At 38.1% G+C, this 21,653-nt stretch overlaps 1 protein-coding gene across 1 annotated transcript in view; it reads left to right on the top strand.

Moving 5' to 3' along the window:
* dnah5l (dynein, axonemal, heavy chain 5 like) overlaps nt 1-21,653 on the top strand; it is a 49,877-nt gene that overhangs the window by 15,947 nt on the left and 12,277 nt on the right. Inside the window, exons 35-61 of the mRNA XM_073863691.1 lie at nt 2,263-2,416; nt 2,617-2,883; nt 4,082-4,210; nt 4,350-4,565; nt 4,672-4,818; nt 4,903-5,075; nt 5,177-5,355; nt 7,160-7,347; nt 7,446-7,640; nt 7,739-7,873; nt 7,959-8,148; nt 8,232-8,449; nt 8,860-9,171; nt 10,966-11,055; nt 11,309-11,545; nt 11,951-12,118; nt 12,968-13,174; nt 13,427-13,756; nt 14,170-14,376; nt 15,268-15,510; nt 15,823-15,977; nt 16,128-16,792; nt 16,876-17,156; nt 17,238-17,453; nt 18,782-18,949; nt 21,308-21,412; nt 21,511-21,624. Of these exons, the coding sequence (XP_073719792.1) occupies nt 2,263-2,416; nt 2,617-2,883; nt 4,082-4,210; nt 4,350-4,565; nt 4,672-4,818; nt 4,903-5,075; nt 5,177-5,355; nt 7,160-7,347; nt 7,446-7,640; nt 7,739-7,873; nt 7,959-8,148; nt 8,232-8,449; nt 8,860-9,171; nt 10,966-11,055; nt 11,309-11,545; nt 11,951-12,118; nt 12,968-13,174; nt 13,427-13,756; nt 14,170-14,376; nt 15,268-15,510; nt 15,823-15,977; nt 16,128-16,792; nt 16,876-17,156; nt 17,238-17,453; nt 18,782-18,949; nt 21,308-21,412; nt 21,511-21,624 (5,689 nt within the window). The remainder of the gene's footprint in view (nt 1-2,262; nt 2,417-2,616; nt 2,884-4,081; nt 4,211-4,349; nt 4,566-4,671; nt 4,819-4,902; nt 5,076-5,176; nt 5,356-7,159; nt 7,348-7,445; nt 7,641-7,738; nt 7,874-7,958; nt 8,149-8,231; nt 8,450-8,859; nt 9,172-10,965; nt 11,056-11,308; nt 11,546-11,950; nt 12,119-12,967; nt 13,175-13,426; nt 13,757-14,169; nt 14,377-15,267; nt 15,511-15,822; nt 15,978-16,127; nt 16,793-16,875; nt 17,157-17,237; nt 17,454-18,781; nt 18,950-21,307; nt 21,413-21,510; nt 21,625-21,653) is intronic.

Genomic DNA, 21,653 nt, shown 5'->3' with positions numbered 1-21,653 from the left:
TGTAGGGCTGTGTTGAAAAAATCGATTCACCGATTCTGAATCGATTTTCATGTTAATTTCTAAAGATCGATCCGTAACTCAGATAATCGATTTAATAATTAATAACTTAAACTTGCCGCGTCATTGAATTCACGCATGCGCGCGAGGTGGAAGGACATTAAAACAACGAACATAGCGGTCAGGAACGTTAAGCAAGCGGTTGTTTTGAAAACTCTAGAAACGCTCAAAGCTGCAATCTACATGTAAAATAATCCACTCATAACAAATGAACGAGTTATTTGTGTAATTTTTATAATAAGCGCCCGTGAATCCACCGCGGGTCTCCAGCGAAACTCTCTCTCTCCCTCCCTCTGTGCTCATGCAGCCGGTCTCTGACGGGCAGATGTTTCTTGAGGCGCGTGCAACGGGTGGCCAAATAAAGAGTTCTTCTTACACATAATGCTAATAGTTGTAAAGGTTTCTGAACTTTAAGCAAGCTAAGACAAAATTCGCGTTTATATCAGTGACACGTGCGCTGCTGGAGCGATGTAGTTTGACGCCTAATTTGCTTATAGTACAAACATCTTTGATCAGAAAGACGAGAAAGAGACGCAAATGTTAACGTGTAATAGAAAGTAAAGAGCGTCAAGACCTTTTAAACAGACTTCATCACATCATAGCACCCGTCATAGTATCTATATAGAGATCTCCGTCTCTCATATACAGGTATTTATCCTGTCTGTATAGATTTGTGCATAAATTTATAATGTAATGTAAATTGTAAATTTTTAATGTAATGTATGCATAAATACAAAATACAATGCATACTATAGCTTCAATAGTCTATAAAATTAATAACTCAATTAAAATCAAGATTCTGTCTATCAAGACTTAATCTGTTGTTATCCTCTGGGCATTTTCACTTTAACATTATTAACTTTAAATTGTCCATATTTTAAAACTGTGGTGAGCAGTTAAAAGCTATAGTGAGTGGCAAATAACTGCACATTTTTATAACAAAAAACTGAAAAACATGTATACCATGAAATATACTAATAAAATGACTCATGGAATAGATTTTTGGTCATTCCATGCACCCCTATCTGGCACCATTTCGGGCTTTTTTCAAAAACACTTATCTAAATCTCGAAGATTGGATCGGATCGAATCGAATCGAACAATGATAATCGATTCAAGATCTTGAGAATCGGAATCGAATCGATTCTTGAAATTTGAATAGAAACCCAGCCCTAGTTGTCTGACAGTGTCACAACTTCAGCATGATCAACGCACAATGTGTTTGCTGCTACAACCTGCATACCAGTATTTGTTTACCATTAGCAGATGCTGATGATGTTGCGCTAACGTGTGTCGCAGCCGCCACAGCCTACGGTTCAATAGGTGTCATCAGCGTACAGTCTACATCCTTGTTGTACCCACGTTTAAACACTCAATGTCAAACAGTGTGATAAGGTAATGATTTTATAGGATGGCAAAAATCGTGCAGTGTATCCAGGGCTTTACTGTGGGTTCACACCAGACGCGAGTTCAACGATTTGCGCGTGTAGATTACATACAAAGTCAATGCAAAGACGCGATCAGACGCGTCCTCGCGTGGAGCGATGGGAATGATGCGATATGGGCGGCGTGTTTGCCACGAAAATACATGCTATTCGCCTCAAACGCATCTTCGCCCAAGTTGAAAATATTCAACTCGAGCCAAAAATTCACATGACACGAAGTTAAATCCTGCGAGTAATCTAGAGCGAGTTATGGGATGTTTTGCGTTTGGTGTGTATGTAGCATTAGGCTACAAGCAGACAACACACCGGCCCCTCAAAATCAACGTCATAAAACACATTTAAAAACATGATGAATGTTTGTTGAGAATTGTGTTCATGTTGCGTTGTTTTTGAGATCGTTATGTGTGATGATGTTTAAAGTCCCTGTCAAAATCTGTAGCCCCATGTAGCAACTTGTTAGCAACCACCCTTTAAAAGCTTTAAAAGTCACAAATAGGGATATTAGCGGTGGGTTTAACATTGTAGAAAAAATATATGAAAATATATTGGGCTTGTTTTAACCCAACTTAACGCATTTAACCAAAATCCCATTCAAAACATGAATTGACTTCGGTACGACGGAACCGGAAGTTAAAAAATGATAACTCACTGCCGAGTTTTGCATACAAACATACCTCATCCCTGCAACACTCGATATAATTTCACAATTTGTTATAGTCTAATGTAAGTTTGGCTGAACTCTTTTTATTAATTTTTTTAGATATAATGCCCCATTTAAGTCCACCATACAGCAGTGGGTCCAGAAGCTGTCCAACAGCTCAGAGGTGATCGAGAAGTGGCTGACGGTGCAGAACCTGTGGCTCTACCTGGAGGCAGTGTTTGTGGGTGGAGACATTGCCAAACAACTGCCGCAGGTAACTTGAATCCACTGAAATGTTCCAAAACCTAGTTAGCAAGTAAGCAAACACTCTGTTATACAAATATCACTCTTAATGCACAACAGAAACTTTTTTTTTTATTTAACTGTTGAATCCAAGTAAATACTATTTTTATTTCATTTGACATTTTGGTACTTTATTAATGCATTACATCTTTGAAAATAAATTGTCAACAGGAGGCAATACGTTTCCAGAACATTGATAAGTCCTGGCAGAGGATAATGGAGCGAGCACACAAGATTCCCGGTGTTGTTCAGTGCTGCGTCGGAGACGAGACACTTATACAGCTGCTCCCACACATGCTGGAACAGCTGGAGGTGTGTCAGAAATCACTGAGCGGATACCTGGAGAAAAAACGTCTTGTGTTCCCGCGCTTCTTCTTCGTCTCTGACCCAGTGCTGCTGGAGATACTGGGTCAGGCCTCTGACTCCCACACCATTCAGGTACCAGCTTTTGTTTTACAATTAAAATTTAAGTCCCATGTAATGGTGCCATATAGGTGCCATCACACTAAATTGCGTAGTACCCCACGGTTTGGTTTGGGCCAATCAGCTTACTTTTAGGAGCTTTTCCACTGGGTTCAGTTCGTAGTACCTGATACTTTTTTTGGTACCACCTCGGTTGGGCTTCCGAGCTGATACCAAAACGTGACGCAAAACACTGTAGATCACTGATTGGTCTGTGAAAATCGTCACTACCAGCGTCATCGCTATAATGTAAAAGATTAGCTCTACCTTTATGCTAGCGTGCGCTGTCTCGAGTAATCTGTCATCTGTGCTTTGCTGTAAATTCCCAAACTCCCTTTTAGCGATGAAAACATCCACAGGTTGTGAATCAGGAACACCATCATGGCCGCGGGAAGTGGGGGAGATTTTTTTTAAGTAAAAATATTTTGCACAATTTGTATATTACTTATGAATATTTTAGGAAATTATTTTTGACACACATAGGTTATTACGTGTATTTTGGATTTTAATTGTAATTACTGTCTGTACCTACCCATCTCCGCCTTGCGTCTATTGAAGACATGGGTACGCAGCACCATGACCCAGAAAAGACTCACACACCTTTGGCTGATGCATGCCCTGGGCATTCGTCCCCTAGCTCATGAGAGACTTTGGACTCTATTATACTCTTAAAATGTAATTATACACCATGTATTTCTTTATAAAAGTATACAATATCAGAACTAAACCAAACTACACGTCAGCATATATGCTTAAATGCAACTTAAATGAAGCTCAGCGGAGCACGTCGACCGATGCCACGGTTGTTTGTACAAAAACTGTCGTGTGAGACAGAATTAGTGGTGGTCCATTATAATTTTGTGGCGGACTGAGAAATAAATGACTGTATGGGAATGTACAACAACACTCTCACTTGTATGATGTCACAGCAGTAGGCAGCGCAAATATAACGACACACCTATAATCCCTCCCACTCCGAAGTTTTACTAAACTCAATGGAAAAGCTAACCAAGCCAAAGTGAGGTGAGCTGACCCGACCTGACCCAAACCGTGGGGTACTATGCAATAGAAAAGCGCCATATCTGATCCAGACTGTAATAAAATAGGTAAAAAATATAACGATTGCCTTGTATTCAGTAATTAACTGCACTGCATGTTTGTCTTTGTCTTTCAGGGTCACCTGTTGAGCCTTTTCGATAACGTTAACAGAGTTGTGTTTCACGAGAAAAACTATGACCAGATTCTTAGGTTTCAATCACAGGAAGGGGAAACTGTTGATTTGAGTGAACCAATTGTTGCCCAGGTAGAAGATCAATTTGAAATCCTTACAGCAGTGAAATAAAGTGTACATACTTTGTACATAAAATATGTACTTTTTAATATAAAATATCACTAATAAATAAAAAAAATAACTACAAATATATTGACTATGATGATCACAGGGTAATGTAGAAGCCTGGCTAGGTCTGTTGTTGGATGGAGTGAAGAAGACCATTCACAACATTATCCGACAGGCCCATATGTCAATCAGTGACCCGGACTTTAAACTAGTGGAGTTCCAGTCCATGTTCCCTGCTCAGGTGGGACTGCTGGGCATACAGCTCATTTGGACCAGAGATGCTGAGGAGGCACTCAGTCATAGCAAGACCAACAAGAAGGTTCAGACTTTGTTTCGACTTTGTTGTTTTTTATCCTTTTCATTTAACTCAAGTTCCTTGTACATAAAAAAGTTTCCTCTGGTACCATCTTATCGTCCTCATACAGATAATGCAGACTACTAATCAGAGGTTCCTGGATCTATTGAATGAACTGATTGATATGACTACTCACGATCTGACTAAGATGGACCGAACCAAATATGAGACGCTCATCACCATACATGTCCACCAGAAGGACATTTTTGATGACCTGGTGATTATATTTTAATAGTTTTAGCATAATTTGTTTGCTAAGTAACACAGGAAGCTTTTGCAATGCAGTTTCTCTCTCTCAAAGGTACAAATGAACATCCGGTCAACCCTAGACTTCGGATGGCAGAAACAGTCCCGCTTCTACTTCGTAGAAGACACGGACAGATGTCTGATCCAGATCACTGATGTGGAGTTTGATTACTGTAACGAGTATCTAGGCTGCACTGATCGTCTGGTTATCACACCTCTTACTGATAGGTGAGCGTAGGTGCAGTTGTTGACGCATTCTCAGGTTGAGGTTTGAAACTATACTGTAGTAGTTTATGAGTGACACTTGCTTTTTGGTTGGTCCCCTGCAGATGTTATATCACATTGGCCCAGGCTTTGGGAATGAGTATGGGAGGGGCTCCCGCTGGCCCTGCTGGCACAGGAAAAACCGAAACCACCAAAGACATGGGCCGCTGTCTGGGAAAATACGTTGTTGTTTTCAATTGCTCAGACCAAATGGACTTTAGAGGACTTGGACGCATATATAAAGGTGGAGTGGATTGCATTGCTCCTATAAACATAAAAATATTCGGTAACGCTTTAGATTACAGCCCAGAAAGTACCGTGTAAGTACAGCGAATTTACAGCGTATGTTTCTGTAATTATAGTATACTTTTGAAGTATGTACGTGTAATTATAAGGGAACAATTTATAAAATTTGGGTAACAAAGGGGTAACAACCATGAAAAATACAAATAATATATGCAGTAAGTATTTTATAATTAAGGGGTAACTATTTTAATATTACATGGTATGTATGACTTATATGCTAAAAACGTGGGAAATTGCAAATTATTTATACAGTAAGTAATTCATAACTTCGGACTAACGATTCAAATATTAGGCCTACATGATATGGCATAGGCTACATGCAAAACAATCTTATGTTTAAGAGTAATTTAGCGAGAACAATCACATTCACTGAATTGGCTTGATCACACTCCTCTCCACATATAGCTGGTGCGTGGTGATCGCACTGGCGTCATACCATGGCTGCTTTCACATGGATTCTGCAAACTGTGGGTCTTCATTCAATCATAGTCATACACCACATATATTTTTGGAATAATATAGGTAGGCTATTAAAATATATTTAAGCATAGGCTAATGCATGTTGATGGAGATTACTAAACAACAAAACTTGAAATTCAGATAATGTGTTTATGCTATTTATTAGTACGATACAATTTATTTAGATTTTTCAATAAAGGTTACTTACCTTAAGAAAGAAAAAAAATACAGGAATTTGTTGGGTCATCAAAATTAAAAATAGGCAAGGCAACTATGGTGAAAACAATGCAAGCAAAACTAGAACTACACTCTTAGAACGAATGTGTTAAAAACCACACATTAGTGTTGATTCTGAGACGACACACTAAATGCGTTTAACACAACTTGTGTTATATTTTAACACAAAATGACACATAATGTGTTAAAATTACACAAAATGTTCCAAAAACTTAACACACAAAGATGTGTAAAAAATTAACACATCCTTTCTAAGAGTGTATTTTCTGTAGTTACTGTGTAAATATACCATTGTTTTGTGTTGTTACAGTCTAAGTCAAAAAATGTTACCCCCTTGTTTCACGTAGTTACAGAGTAAGTACAGCATCTGCGGGCTGTAAATTAAAGTGGCACTTGTTACCCCCTTGTTTCACGTAGTTAAAGAGTAAATACAACATCTGCGGGCTGTAAATTAAAGTGGCACTTGTTACCCCCTTGTTTCACGTAGTTAAAGAGTAAATACAACATCTGCGGGCTGTAAATTAAAGTGGCGCTTGTTACCCCTTTGTTCCCAAAATATTATAAATTGTTCCCTTAAAATGACACGTATGTACTTTATAAGTACACTATAACTACATAAATGTATGCTGTAAATTCGCTGTTCTTACGCAGTACTTTACTGCATATATTATTTGTATTTTCTCTGGTTGTTACCCCTTTATTCCCCAAATATTATAAATTGTTCCCTTATAATTACACGTATGTACTTCATAAGTAAACTATAATTACAGAAACATACACTGTAAATTTGCTGTTCTTACCCAGTACTTTCCGGGCTGTAATCTAAAGCGTTACCAAATATTCTTTAAACTTGACTATGGTATAGAGATAGATTGTATACTATATCTTTTTTTATTTTAGCCAAAAAAAAACAACAGATGTACATTCACAATCGTCACCTATAAAATCCGAACAGAGCACCTGTTTTGATGCTTCATCTGGACTAGATAATTAAAGCGTGTGACCTTTCTTCTGTGGTCTTCATGTTTTCAATGTTTGTCAAACAGGATTAGCACAGTCTGGTGCATGGGGTTGTTTTGATGAGTTCAACCGCATCGAGCTACCCGTGCTCTCTGTGGCCGCTCAACAAATCTATATTGTCCTCCAGTGCAAGAAAAGCAAGAAACCTCAGTTTATCTTCACAGATGGAGATGTGGTAAACATGGACAAAGAGTTTGGCATCTTCCTTACTATGGTAATGAGATTAGATATGGTTTCATGCTAAATTACCAGCCACTGGCATCCAAACATTGACAATAAATGGTGTTTATGTTATGTGCTTTCACATCACAGAACCCAGGATATGCCGGGCGTCAGGAACTCCCCGAGAACTTGAAGATTCAGTTCCGCACGGTGGCCATGATGGTGCCCGACCGAGCCATTATCATGAGGGTGAAACTGGCCAGCGCAGGCTTTCGTGATAATCAGGTCCTCAGCCGCAAGTTTTACACCCTCTACAAACTATGTGAGGAGCAGCTTTCTAAGCAGGTGACCATAATGGATTAATATTATACACAATATCTCATAATGTTTTACAATGATGTACACGAGAGAGGATAATTGATCTTGCTAATGCTCCCCAACAGGTCCACTATGACTTTGGTCTGAGGAACATCTTGTCTGTTTTGAGGACTCTGGGAGCGGTTAAAAGATCCAACCCAACCGAGCCAGAGAAGACTGTGGTCATGAGAGTTCTCCGTGATATGAACCTCTCCAAACTGGTGATTTATGATTAATCCTAATCTGGGATGATACCTTAAAGCAGGAGAATAAATGTCACAGCATCTCTATTTCCATTTCATATAGGTGGATGAGGACGAGCCGCTATTCCAAAGTCTCATCAATGATCTGTTTCCGGGAATTAGTCTGGATGAAGCTGGTTATCCCGAGCTAGAAGCTGCTATCACAAAACAAGCCGAAGAGGCTGGGCTGATCGCTCATCCTCCTTGGATTCTCAAACTTGTGCAACTGTATGAGACTCAACGAGTGAGACATGGTTAGTCGTCATTTTAGTCTTGTCATTTTCAGGCTTGGTGGGCCTTGCATTCAGATTAATGCATACTTCTTCTGTTTGTGTAGGTATGATGACTCTGGGCCCCAGTGGGACAGGAAAGACCACGTGTATTCACACATTAATGAAGGCCATGACTGACTGTGGAAATCCTCACAAAGAGATGCGGATGAACCCAAAGGCCATCACTGCCTCCCAGATGTTCGGCACGTTGGATGTGGCCACAAACGACTGGACAGATGGAATCTTCTCCACGCTTTGGAGAAAAACACTGAAGGCCAAAAAGGTGAGATATTGTGTGTCAACAAGCATCTGACAGTTAAAGGGGCCATGGTATCTGATTTTGATAAATAATGGTAAGCACACAGCTGATTTTAACCATTGACTTCCACTGTATTTGTTTATCCTACTATGGAAGTCAATGGGTACGATCATCTATGTGATTTACCAGATTTTATTTAATTTTTTTGGGTATAATGTCCCTTTAACCTGCTATTAAATCTATAGACTAAAAATAATTTCATTAATCTTATTTTGTGTGGGTTAACTTTTTAAACAGTTTATTGTTAAAAAACATTTTTTTTACAGTGAGCAAAAACGTTGCTGATAATTTTTTCAGTTTTTATTTATTTAAGAAAATTACGACATTAAGTACACATGACATTCAATTTGTCAACCACTGTAAACATTTCACAGGGAGAACACATATGGATCGTTCTTGATGGTCCAGTTGACGCCATCTGGATTGAAAACCTCAACTCGGTCCTAGATGACAACAAGACTCTTACCTTGGCCAATGGAGACCGCATCCCAATGGCCCCCAACTGCAAGGTGGTATTTGAGCCACACAACATAGACAATGCATCTCCTGCTACCGTATCCCGCAATGGGATGGTCTTCATGAGCTCATCTGTACTGAACTGGCAGCCCATACTGCAGGCGTGGCTAAAGAAGATTCCCACAACACAAGCTGACGTGCTTCTGGCCTCCTTCAACTCCGTCTATCAGGTGACAGCCAGTCACGCGGCTAGTTGTCTAATGCTCATTGATATGTAGAATCGGTGTCTGACATCCAGCTTAAATGACAACTAAGTCATCAACGAGAATATTCTGTTGTAATCTGGCTAGATCTGAAAATCGATATTAAAAACTAAAATCAATGCAACACTTAGTTTAAAACCAGCTGTGCTGTTAAGTGGAGTATGAATATGAAAAGCTTTGATTGATTTTTATTAAGAGGACATTGCCTGGGGAAAGGTTAGAGAGGATTTTGTGAACAATACAAATGTTTCACTGATGTGATGTGTACAATATAATGCAAGGAGCTATTTAAAGGAAAACACAACCGTTTTTTAATATTTTACTATGTTCTTACCTCAACTTAGACAAATTAATTCATACCTATCTTTTTTCAATAAGTGCACTTAACAGGTAATCTTTGTACATGGATATGTTAGCATTTAGCCTATCCCCATTAAATTCTTAGGATCCAAACAGGGACTTTTACTTCAAGGACCACAATGGAAATAAGTTATTTTTACCTTTATTGCGTTATCCTTGACAAATGTGTTATTTCACTTTTTGTCCAATAAATCAAATCAAATGAATTTAGAAGAACATAGTAAAATATTGAAAAACTGTAGTGTTTGTCCTTTAACACCTAATGGTGCATTCATACAAGACGCGAAGTCAATGCAAAGTTGCAACAGACATCCTGCACCACGATTTCCACGAATTGTGCAATTTAGGGGTTTGATGCACGTAACACGTGATTTGCACAAATTATGTTGTGGGAATTGAAAATTCTGAACTTTTGCGGATATTCGCGCTGCATTGGCCAATCAGGAGCTTGCTCTTATAGTGGCCTAATAATTACTTAGCGAGCAGAGACAGAAATACGAAACAACAATGGAGGACAAAATCACAGTCGCTATATGTGAACACCCGGACACGACACATCTTCGTTCTATTATATAAACAGGAAAAAAGGATCTTGCTTGAAAGAAAGTAAGTGAGTGAGGAGGTCGGACAATCTGATAAGTTGTAAAAAAAAAACTTTTATTCAATTTGAGCTATATATATGCATATTAAAACTACAAGCTAGCTAAAGCTGGCAAATTGAGCGTATTTGTGTCTGATTTTCATGCACGAATGAAGTGAGTTAACAAAAAAAATTTCAAGCGTCCAACTACAAGCAAATATTGTGATTTATTCGCTTCATTCGCGTCTGGTGTGAACGCACAGTATGAATGCTTTAAAGAGATAGTTTACCCAAAAATGAAAATTCTGTCATCATTTACTAATTTTTGAGTTGTTACAAATCTGTATAAATGTCTTTGTTCTGCTGAATACAAATGAAAATATTTTGAAAATTGTTTGTAACAAAGCAGATCAGGGGCACCATTGACTTCATTAGTAGGAAACAATAATACTATGGAATTGAATGGTGCCTCTGATCTGTTTGGTTATTAATATATTTCAAAACATATTCCTTTATATTTAGCAAAACAAAAAATTAATACAGATTTGTAGCAACTTGAGAGAGATTAAATGTTATCAGAATTTTCATTTTTGGATGTATTTTTTCTTTAATATACATTTTTGATTTTTTTTAATGGTTATGTTTTTATGCTTGCACATCCTTACGCTTGAAGCATTTTGCGTTACTGTAGCTTAGTGTGTAAACTAGAGCATTGCGTCAGCAGCGTAAAAGTCATGGGTTCCATTCTCAAGGAATACACAAATTGATCAAATGTATAGCTTAAATTCACTGTAACTAATGTAAATGGGCATTTTCCTCAGGATTTGATGAATTTCATCACCACTGCAGTTTCTCCTAAAATGCTACTGTTGGAGTGCATGTACATCAAGCAGACCATTGATCTTTTACAGGTAACGCACTTACTATAGTGCTGACTCTGCGCTTTCATGTATAAAGTCATTCATTTGAAATGTGATCACAGTTTATTGGCTGTTTATTAATGGCTTTAAATATGTCTCATCCTATCAGATATTAGTTTTATGATTGTAAAATGACTTTATATGCACTTGGCTTTTCCAGCTTGTAAATCGTTGAAGATTGATTGTGTTTTGATGGCCGCAGCTAAAAGCTTATGGTGAATTGTTTGACATCCTGTAATCACAGGGGCTGTTGCCAGCCGTGGAGGAGAAGCTTTTAACAGCGCCGCACATTAATCGGCTCTTCATGTTTGCTGTCATGTGGTCTGTTGGTGCTTTACTGGAGCTGGATGATCGAGCCAAGATGGAGATGTTCCTTAAAAAACATTCTGCCAGCCTGGACCTGCCCAAAACTCAAGGAGAGCAGACCATCTTTGAGTTTATGGTCAATGAGACTGGAGAATGGGACCTTTGGTCCAAAAGGGTATAATAATGTTATTGACAGTTTATAACATTTTCTCTATATAAGTGATCTTCACTTTTTATTGCATTTCGACACTTCTCGTATGTTGCCTGTACTGTGAGTTAAAATGTGTTTGACTGTGTGGGTGTTTTTTCCCACTTTTTGCACTGGTTATTTGGAGACAGTATTATTGACAGTCTACATTTAGTGAGATATTTTTTAAAATTGTAAGTATGAAATATTAGTTACCCAGGGTTAGAAACCAAGCCTAGTGTGATGCGGACACCTTTTGTGATCTTTCATTAAGGCTTATGTCACAAAAATAAATGAACCATGTATCCTTGTTTGCTTATTTCCTTTAGCGCCCTAATATTTCCTAATATTGAATGTAATATTAAATGTTTTTTTTTGTGATATCATTATTAGGTGCCAGAGTATCACTACCCCAAAGACATGGTTCCTGACTACGCCTCCATTCTTGTACCGAATGTCGACAACATACGGACTGACTTCCTGATGCAAACGATAGTGAAACAAGGCAAAGCTGTCCTGCTCATTGGTGAACAGGGAACAGCCAAGACTGTCATGATCAAGGTGATTGTGATTATTATTAGCAGAGTAGTCGTTACTAAAATTGACTTTGCTAAATTATTTTACACCTTGTTTTATAATTCCTGCAACTGGATATGCGACCCTGTACTAAAAAAAAGGTACAGGATCTTTAAGGTAAATTTTTTTTAATTAAGATTTATACTTTATGTGAAAGTTGAATAAATAAGCTTTCTATTTCATAAACAATATTTGGCCGAGATCCAACTAGTAGTCTGGTGTGAATGCACAATAAGAATGCCTTTAAAAAAATGTATGATGGACAGTTTACCCAAAAATGAAAATTCTGTCATTTACGCACGTTTGAGTTGTTACAAATCTGTATAAATGTCTTTGTTCTGCTGAATACAAATGAAAATATTTTAAAAATTGTTTGTTATAAAGCAGATCAGGGGCACCATTGACTTCCATTGTAGGAAGCAATAATACTATGGAAGTGAATGATGGTGCCTCTGATTTGGTTATTAATATTTTTCAAAACATTGTGTTTAGCAAAACAAATAAATTTACTTTAGGAAATACATATTACTAAAGATAAATGCATTTTTGATATATTTAAGGTAGGAAATTTACAAAATATCTTCATGGAACATGATCTTTACTTAATAATATCCTATTGATTTTTGACATCAATAATTTTGACCCATACAATGTATTTTTGGCTGTTGCTACAAATATACCCATACTACTTATGACTGGTTTTGTGGTCCAGGGTCAAATATGTGGTTAAAAACATGAAACATTGCAGTCAACAAATGTCAGACTATACATAAATAAAATGCTTTAAAAAAATCTTTGCTTTCTGACAGAAATATGCTTTTAAAACTTTTACAGGGCTACACAAACAAATATGATCCGGAAACTCATTTAAGCAAAACGCTGAACTTCTCTTCCGCCACCCAGCCTGGCATGTTCCAGCAGACAATTGAGAGTTATATAGACAAAAGGATGGGCACCACTTATGGACCTCCTGCAGGAAAGAAGATGACTGTGTTCATTGATGACATCAACATGCCAGTTATCAATGAGTGGGGCGATCAGGTCAGGTGTCACATGATTTTATTGGAGTCAAGATAAAGTATGTTGAGATCCCTTTAATTGCAAACGTGTAAGGAACGGATTAGATTATGTTTAAGGGGAAAGGGACATTCCCATTCCAAAGGGCATTTTATTAATCATTGTATACACAATTATGTGCAAAATGAATCATATATATAGTGTTTTATTCCAGGAGGAGAATATACTAAGAGGCCCCATTTATAAAATTGACCTTGCAGTATTTTTATTTATCAGATAACTAATGAGATCGTGCGTCAGCTGATGGAGCAGGGAGGTTTCTACAGCTTGGAGCGGCCTGGGGAATTCACCGGTGTTGTTGACTTGCAGCTGATGGCTGCCATGATCCATCCCGGCGGCGGGCGCAATGACATCCCCCAGCGACTCAAACGCAAGTTTTGTGTGTTTAACTGCACTTTGCCTTCAAATTCATCCATAGATAAGATCTTTCACACGCTGGCCAGTGGTTATTTCTGTCCGGAAAGAGGATTCTCTGAGGAAGTGTGCTCACTGGCAGCCGCTATGGTCCCCACCACCAGAAAAGTGTGGCAGGCTGTCAAAGCTAAGGTAATTCCTTACCAACTTATTAGTATTTGTACCTGGCTCAAGTGATATAAACAGCCAAAGTCAAGAATTTGATTTCCAAGGCATGCACAATTATTGTTGAACAATGAAAATTTAACCATTTATGCACTAATCTAAAACACCCAAACAAGTTCAAGAAAATGTTTTCAAGCATGCATATTGCCAAAGCACAAGGTGAGCCAATTATTAATAAATGGTTCCCTCTTGTGGTCAGTAGTATGTTTCAAAATGAGATGTGAGCTACATATAAAATGCTTATGGGGTAAACTAAACCAATGCTATACACTGAAACAATAAAGATAATCAAACTTTTTGACAATGACAATGTTATGGCAGTCATACATCCTAAAATATTAATGATAATAATAATTATAATGTTAATGTGATGTTTTCAGATGCTACCATCCCCTGCAAAGTTCCACTACATATTTAACCTGCGTGACTTGAGCAGGATCTGGCAGGGCGTTCTCACTGTGGGATCAGAAGTGTGTCAGACACCTCAGCTCCTGGCCTCTCTCCTCCGTCACGAGTGCTCGCGGGTCATCGCAGTCCGCTTCATTGATAACAAGGACAGAGAGACCTTCAATGGCATTTTACAGAGGGTGTGTCAACTAAATCACAAGAGCTCTCACGAGACTGCACAATATAATATATTAAAATTTTTATATAAATATAATTAGGGCTGTCAAAAGATTAATCGCAATTAATCGCATACAAAATAAAAGTTTGTTTTTGCATAATGTATGTGTGTGCACTGTGTGTAATTATTTTGTTTATATAAATACACACACGTGCATATATGTATTTAAGAAACATTTACATGTGTATATTTATTTATTTAGATTTTAATATATTTTATGTTAAATAAATATATCCATAAATAAAATTTTTCTGAAATTTATACATGTATGTGTGTATTTATAAATACATAATTATTACAAACAATACACACACAAATGTATTATGTAAGCACAATTTTTTATTTATTTATTTTTTGTATGCGATTAATTGTGATTAATCGATTGACAGCCCTAATATATTGATTGATTGATTGATTGTTATATTTATTTATTTATTGATATATTTATTTCTATTGATTTATTTATGGATTACTTTATTTTTTTTAAATATTTATTTATTTTTGATATTTTTATTTATTTATTGATATATTTTACATTATATATAGATAAAAAAATATACATACATAGCATTTTTCTTAAATGTACAGTATACATGTATGTGTGTATTTATATACAATACACACACAAATATATTTTGCAAATACACACTTTTATTTGGTATGCGATTAATCGCGATTAATCTTTTGACAGCCCTAAATATAATAAAAATGTATGTGACAAATAAGAGAATGTCCAGGAGCCAGTGAGACTGAGCCACTGTTGACAGAATATAATAATACAATACAATATAATATAATACGCATTCTTAAATGTATAAATAATCTCATTTCTTTACTATTCTGTGCTTTTCAGGTCACAGAAGAGGATCATGGTTCTGGTCTTTTAGAGCCTGGGCCATGGGAAGAGTATTTTGTGGACTTCCTGAGGGATGCTCCTGAGATGACCGGGGATGAACCTGAAGATGCAGAAGCAGAGACGCCCAAGATCTACGAGCCCATTCCTTCCTTCACAACCTTATCAGAGCGCCTGTCTGTGTTTCAACAGCAGTATAACGATACCATCAGAGGAGCAGCCATGGACCTGGTCTTCTTTGAGGTTGGTCTAAAAAAAATTTGGGTTGTTTCAACCCTTGATTGGTTAAATGCCAACCTTAAAAGTTAAATCACAAGTTAAAAACAACCCAGCATAGTAATAAATACATTTTAATAAAAACATTTTAATGCTTATTTTGAAAAAAGTCTTCCCCTAACTCAAAAATAATGTAAATCTAATTACGTTTTGAATTTTCTCTCTATTTCAAGGAAATATTTATTTAGGTGAATCTCACAAAATTGGTGCGGGTCATATTTTACCCCAAAATTTTTCAGAAATAAAAATGTTGATTTCAAACCTTATTGTGGTTTACAGGATGCTATGGTCCACCTAGTGAAGATATCTCGCATAATCCGGACAGCTCGGGGTAATGCGCTACTAGTTGGAGTGGGGGGTTCTGGGAAACAGAGTCTTACTCGACTTGCATCCTTCATAGCTGGATACCAGAGCTTTCAAATAACACTGACACGGTAAGACTGTTGAATGGCTATATTATCAGATACGTTTTATATTTTACACTGGTTTATTAGGATACAGGTCTGGGACTGTACACCTGCATCTATGAGGTTTTAAATTTGCCGAAAACATTCTTTGACAATCTTAACCATCATTTCTTACAGAACATACAATGTGAGTAATCTAATCGAGGACCTTAAAGCCTTGTACAGAATTGCGGGTTTGGAAGGAAAGGGCGTGACCTTTATCTTCACTGACAACGATATCAAGGACGAAGCATTTCTCGAGTACATGAACAACGTGCTGGCATCCGGAGAAGTGTCAAACCTGTTTCCTCGAGACGAGGTGGACGAGATCACCCAAAGTCTCATTCCGGCCATGAAGAGAGACCTTCCGCGCTGCCCGCCCACCATCGACAACCTATACAACTACTTTCTTTCCAGGGTGCGCAGCAACCTCCACGTGGCTCTTTGCTTCTCTCCGGTTGGCGAGAAATTGCGTTCCAGAGCCATGAAGTTTCCTGGGCTTATCTCCGGCTGCACCGTGGTCTGGTTCCAGCGTTGGCCCCGAGACGCTTTGGTGGCCGTCGCTCAGCATTTCCTTTCCAACTACTCGCTTCGATGTTCGGACGAGGTGAAGAGGAGCGTGGTGGAGACTATGGGAACGTTCCAGGATATGGTGGCTGAAATCTGTACCGAGTACTTCCAGCGCTTTAGACGTCAGACCTATGTGACACCTAAATCCTACTTGACGTTTATTAAGGGATACCAGACGATTTACTCTGACAAAATCGAGCATGTGGGGATGTTGGCAGAACGAATGAACACAGGTTTGTTGTGTTAAACATTAAATCAGAATGTAACCTAAGCTTACTTAATGTATCAGCCTTTTAACGTGATATCTTGTCTGCAGGTCTGGACCGACTCATGGAGGCAGAGCAGTCGGTCAACCAGCTGCGTGTGGAGCTGAGAGAGAAGGAGAAGGTGTTGGCTGTGGCCTCAGTCAAAGCAGATGAAGTCCTCCGGGAGGTCATGAGCAAAGCTACGGCCGCAGAACAAGTGAAAGCCCAGGTGCAAAAGGTGAAAGACAAGGCCCAGGCCATCGTGGACGAAATTGAGCAAGAAAAGAAGGTGGCAGAGTCCAAACTAGAAGCGGCTGAACCAGCGTTAGCAGCGGCTGAGGCCGCACTGCAGGTCTGGCGCTCACCAACTTACCTCTAAAACACCTCTTATTTTCACACTTTCATATAACTTTATTCCATTCATGTTTTCTAGACCATAAAGCCGGCCGACATCGCGACGGTGCGAAAGCTGGGAAAGCCTCCTCATCTGATCATGCGGATCATGGACTCTGTGCTGATACTGTTTCAGCGACGAGTGGATTCTGTAACCATGGACCCCGAGAGACCCTGCGTGAAACCTTCATGGAGTGAAGCTCTTAAATTAATGAACAATACAGGGTTCCTTGGCCAGCTGCTGTCCTTCAACAAGGTCAGAGAGCATCCTAGAATTTCAGTTTAGATCTTTATAAAATGGTCTGTGACTATACATCCCTTAAAGGGATAGTTCATCCAAAAATTCTGTCATTTTTTACTCACTTTCATGTTGTTACAAACCTGTATAAATTTCTTTGTTCTGATGAACACGAATGAAGATATTTTGAAGAATGTTTCTAACCAAACTGATCAGAGGCCCTATTGACTTCCATAGGAAAAAAGAATACTATGGAAGTGAATGGGGCTCACAAACAGGGCTGAGTTTCTCGATAACGATTGAACTTACTGTAGCACTTAAAGGGATAGTTCACTTTAAAATGAAAATTCTGTCATTTAATCATTTACTCATCCTCATGTTGTTCTAAACCTGTATGAATTTCTTTTTCCTGATGAACACAGAAGAAGATATTTTGAGAAATAATGATAAACACACAGCAGATAGTGACCATTGACTTTCATATTAGAAATAAAAAATATGATGGAATTTAATGGGTACCTTCAACTGTGTGCTAACCATCATTTATAAAAATATTTTCTTTTCATTTATTACAATACTTCCAAAATATTTTTCCTACTATAGAAGCCAATGGTCACTATCTGCTGTGTGTTTAAAATCACTTATCAAAATATCTTCTTTTGTGTTAATCAGAAAAAGAAATTTTCATTTTAAAGAAACAAAATTTTCATTTTAAAGTGAACTATCCCTTTAAATTCTGTATTAATGCATCATTAATACAGAAAAGCTTAATTTCATTGCTGCAAGGTGATAATAGCATTAGTATGAAACTTCATAACTTACTTTGTGACTATAATTTTTAAGCTCTCTGGAAGCGGAAACTCCCCTTATCATATTTATTAAGTATTGTTAATATAGACCTATTCACTGTCAGTGTCTATTTTTAGAAGCTGTGCTCTTTTGAATATGGGTCATGTTGGAACATCCATCTGTTTAGACTGTGTAAACAGGATTATAGCGGCTGTCGTATGTAGGGAACAATCCGTGTTTAGAGCAGCCCGAAGCCGGTGTGGTGTGTTTACACGCATTCATCAAAGTCAGAACACAGTTGCATTAAAATCAACACTAGGACAGAAATAAAGCAAATATCAGACATGTGAATCTTAATTTGACCTTATGATGTCCCCTCTCTTGGGCTCAGAGAGATTTTCATTTATTAATGCATTCATTAGCTGCATATAACAGTCAAGCACCATTGATCTCAAGTCTTGACAAGTATACTGATCAAATTTTGAATTAGAGTCAGGATTTGAAATGCTTTCACATTGCAATAGTGTTGTGAACAGTGTTATATTTCTTTTTTGAAGGACACCATCACTGAGGAGACGGTTGAGCTTCTTGCTCCATATCTGGATATGGAAGATTATAACCTAGAATCAGCCAAGAGGATCTGTGGGAACGTCGCAGGGCTCTGTTCCTGGACCGAGGCTATGGTGGAGTTCTTTGGCATTAATAAAGAAGTTCTGCCCCTAAAGGTGAAATCATATTCTTAATGGTGACTGCATAGTGAGAAAGACGTTTTTAAGCACAATGTCTAGGTTGCTTTATCATACAATAAGGAGGGTTCCCACGGGGCAGGAAATTTCTGGAATATCATGGAATTGTAAAAGGTATTTTCCAGACATTGAAAGTCAGGGAATTTTATATTTTTTGTCCAAGTCATGGAATATCAGGGATTTTTGTTTGTTGCTTTAAAATTTGTTTTCCATTAAAAAAAAATGTAATCTGCTTGTTAACTTAAGGAATACCATATCCAGGTCCAAGCCTCCACTGACTACAATTTCAACAACTTTTTTTTAGCACTGTTTATTCATTTAACGCATTTAAAGGGATAGTTCACCCAAAAATGAAAATAATGTCATTAATGACTCACCCTCATTTCGTTCCAAACTCGTAAGACCTCCGTTCATCTTTGGAAACACAGTTTAAAATGTTTTAGATTTAGTCAGAGAGATTGTTGACCCTCCATTGAAAATCTATGTACGGTATACTGTCCATGTCCAAAAAGGTAATAAAAACATCATCAAAGTAGTCCATGTGACATCAGTGGGTCAGTAAGAAGGTGTTGAAGCATCAAAAATACATTTTAGTCCAAAATTGAAAAAATTACAACTTTATTCAGCTTTGTCTTCTCTCCCGTGTCTGTTGCGAATGCTGACATAGGACACTGCTGAGGTATGCCGCTGGTGACGTGTTATCCTCAGACATGTTTGCGAAGATTTTTAAACTTACAGCGTGCATCTCCCTCAGACTGTAAATGAAGCTCGGGCGCACCAGAAAACGCGTCGGCCGCGTCGTGCGTCGGCGGCGTCACTGCAGTCTCGTGCACGTGGTTCACAGCGGACCCGGAAGGGAGGACAATGCTGTGTAAAGTTGTGGTTTTTGTTATTTTGGACCGGAGTGTGTCGTCGATGCTTCGGCAGGTTCGACTGACCCACTGATGTCACATGGTGTCACTTTGATGATGTTTTTGTTGCCTTTCTGGACATGGACGGTGTACCATACGTAGATTTTCAATGGAGGGTCAGAAAGCTCTCAGACTAAATCTAAAACATCTTAAAGGATTAGTCCATTTTCTTTAAAGAAAAATCCAGATAATTTACTCACCACCATGTCATCCAAAATGTTGATGTCTTTCTTTGTTCAGTCGAGAAGAAATTATGTTTTTTGAAGAAAACATTGCAGAATTTTTCTAATTTTAATGGACTTTAATAGAACCCAACATTTAATACTTAACTCAACACTTAACAGTTTTTTTCAACGGAGTTTCAAAGGACTATAAACAATCCCAAACGAGGCATAAGGGTCTTATCTAGCAAAACGATTGTCATTTTTGACAATAAAAATAACAAATATACACTTTTAAACCACAACTTCTCGTCATGTAGATCCGGTCGTGATGCGCCAGCTGACCCCACTACGTCACCGCAATACGTCATCACGTCAAGAGGTCACAGAGGACGAACGCGAAACTCCGCCCCAGTGTTTACAAGTGTCTTGAAAGAGGACCGTTCCTACGTTGTTGTATGTCAACTGATACAAATTAATGTCTTTGTGACAGTTTATTGTTTAAAATGGTCCGCAAATGTGCGTTTTATATATGTAACACGTGACCTCCCTACGTCACTACGCATTTACGTTAGATCGGGCTGGACCGGACCTTGACGAAAAGTTGTGGTTTAAAACTATATATTTTTTATTTTTCTTGTCAAAAATGACAATCGTTTCGCTAGATAAGACCCTTATGCCTCGTTTGGGATTGTTTATAGTCCTTTGAAACTCCGTTGAAAAAAACTGTTAAGTGTTGAGTTCAGTATTAAATGTTGGATTCTATTAAAGTCCATTAAAATTAGAAAAATTCTGCAATGTTTTCTTCAAAAAACATAATTTCTTCTCGACTGAACAAAGAAAGACATCAACATTTTGGATGACATGGTGGTGAGTAAATTATCTGGATTTTTCTTTTAAGAAAATGGAATATTCCTTTAAACTGTGTTCAGAAGATGAACGGAGGCCTTACGAGTTTGGAACGACATGAGGGTGAGTCATTAATGACATTATTTTCATTTTTGGGTGAACTATCCCTTTAAGCTACATTTTTATAAACTCACAGTGTACACTACATTATCCAGGCTCACGGTATCCTGGACAAAGGTCATGGAAATTCAGCTTTATAATGAATGAAAGTAAGGGAATTTGACACTTGACTTAGAGTGGGAACCCTGCATAAGAGAAGATGGTGCCTGTGGAGCATCATCAGGAACCCTTTGCACTGAATCTACCAGAACGTTGTGAGTTGAACATCTTTATGTATTTGTTTTTGTCTCTGTCAGGCTAACCTAGCGCTCCAGGAGGGTCGTCTGGCCGTAGCACAGGAGGAACTGGCGAAGGCTCAGGAACAGCTGGACATGAAACAGAAGGAGCTGGACGAGGCTCAGGTAAGACAACCATGAACAAGTTGTGATAATATTGAGTTCTTAAACGAATATACACTTTTACATAATGCATTTCTTTCATTGCCAATGCATTTGCGCAGGCCATGTATGATGCGGCCATGAAGGAGAAAATGGACCTGGAGAACGATGCTGGAGCATGCAGAAAAAAGATGGGCAATGCTGTGGCACTTATTGATGGACTCGGTGGAGAAAAGGTTTGCAAGGGTTTCTGCTAAATACAGTA

This window comes from Misgurnus anguillicaudatus, chromosome 25 (assembly GCF_027580225.2).
Source record: "Misgurnus anguillicaudatus chromosome 25, ASM2758022v2, whole genome shotgun sequence".
Taxonomy (NCBI): domain Eukaryota; kingdom Metazoa; phylum Chordata; class Actinopteri; order Cypriniformes; family Cobitidae; genus Misgurnus; species Misgurnus anguillicaudatus.
The sequence above is the reverse complement of the archived record's forward strand: the minus strand, read 5'-3'. Positions and strand labels throughout refer to the sequence as shown.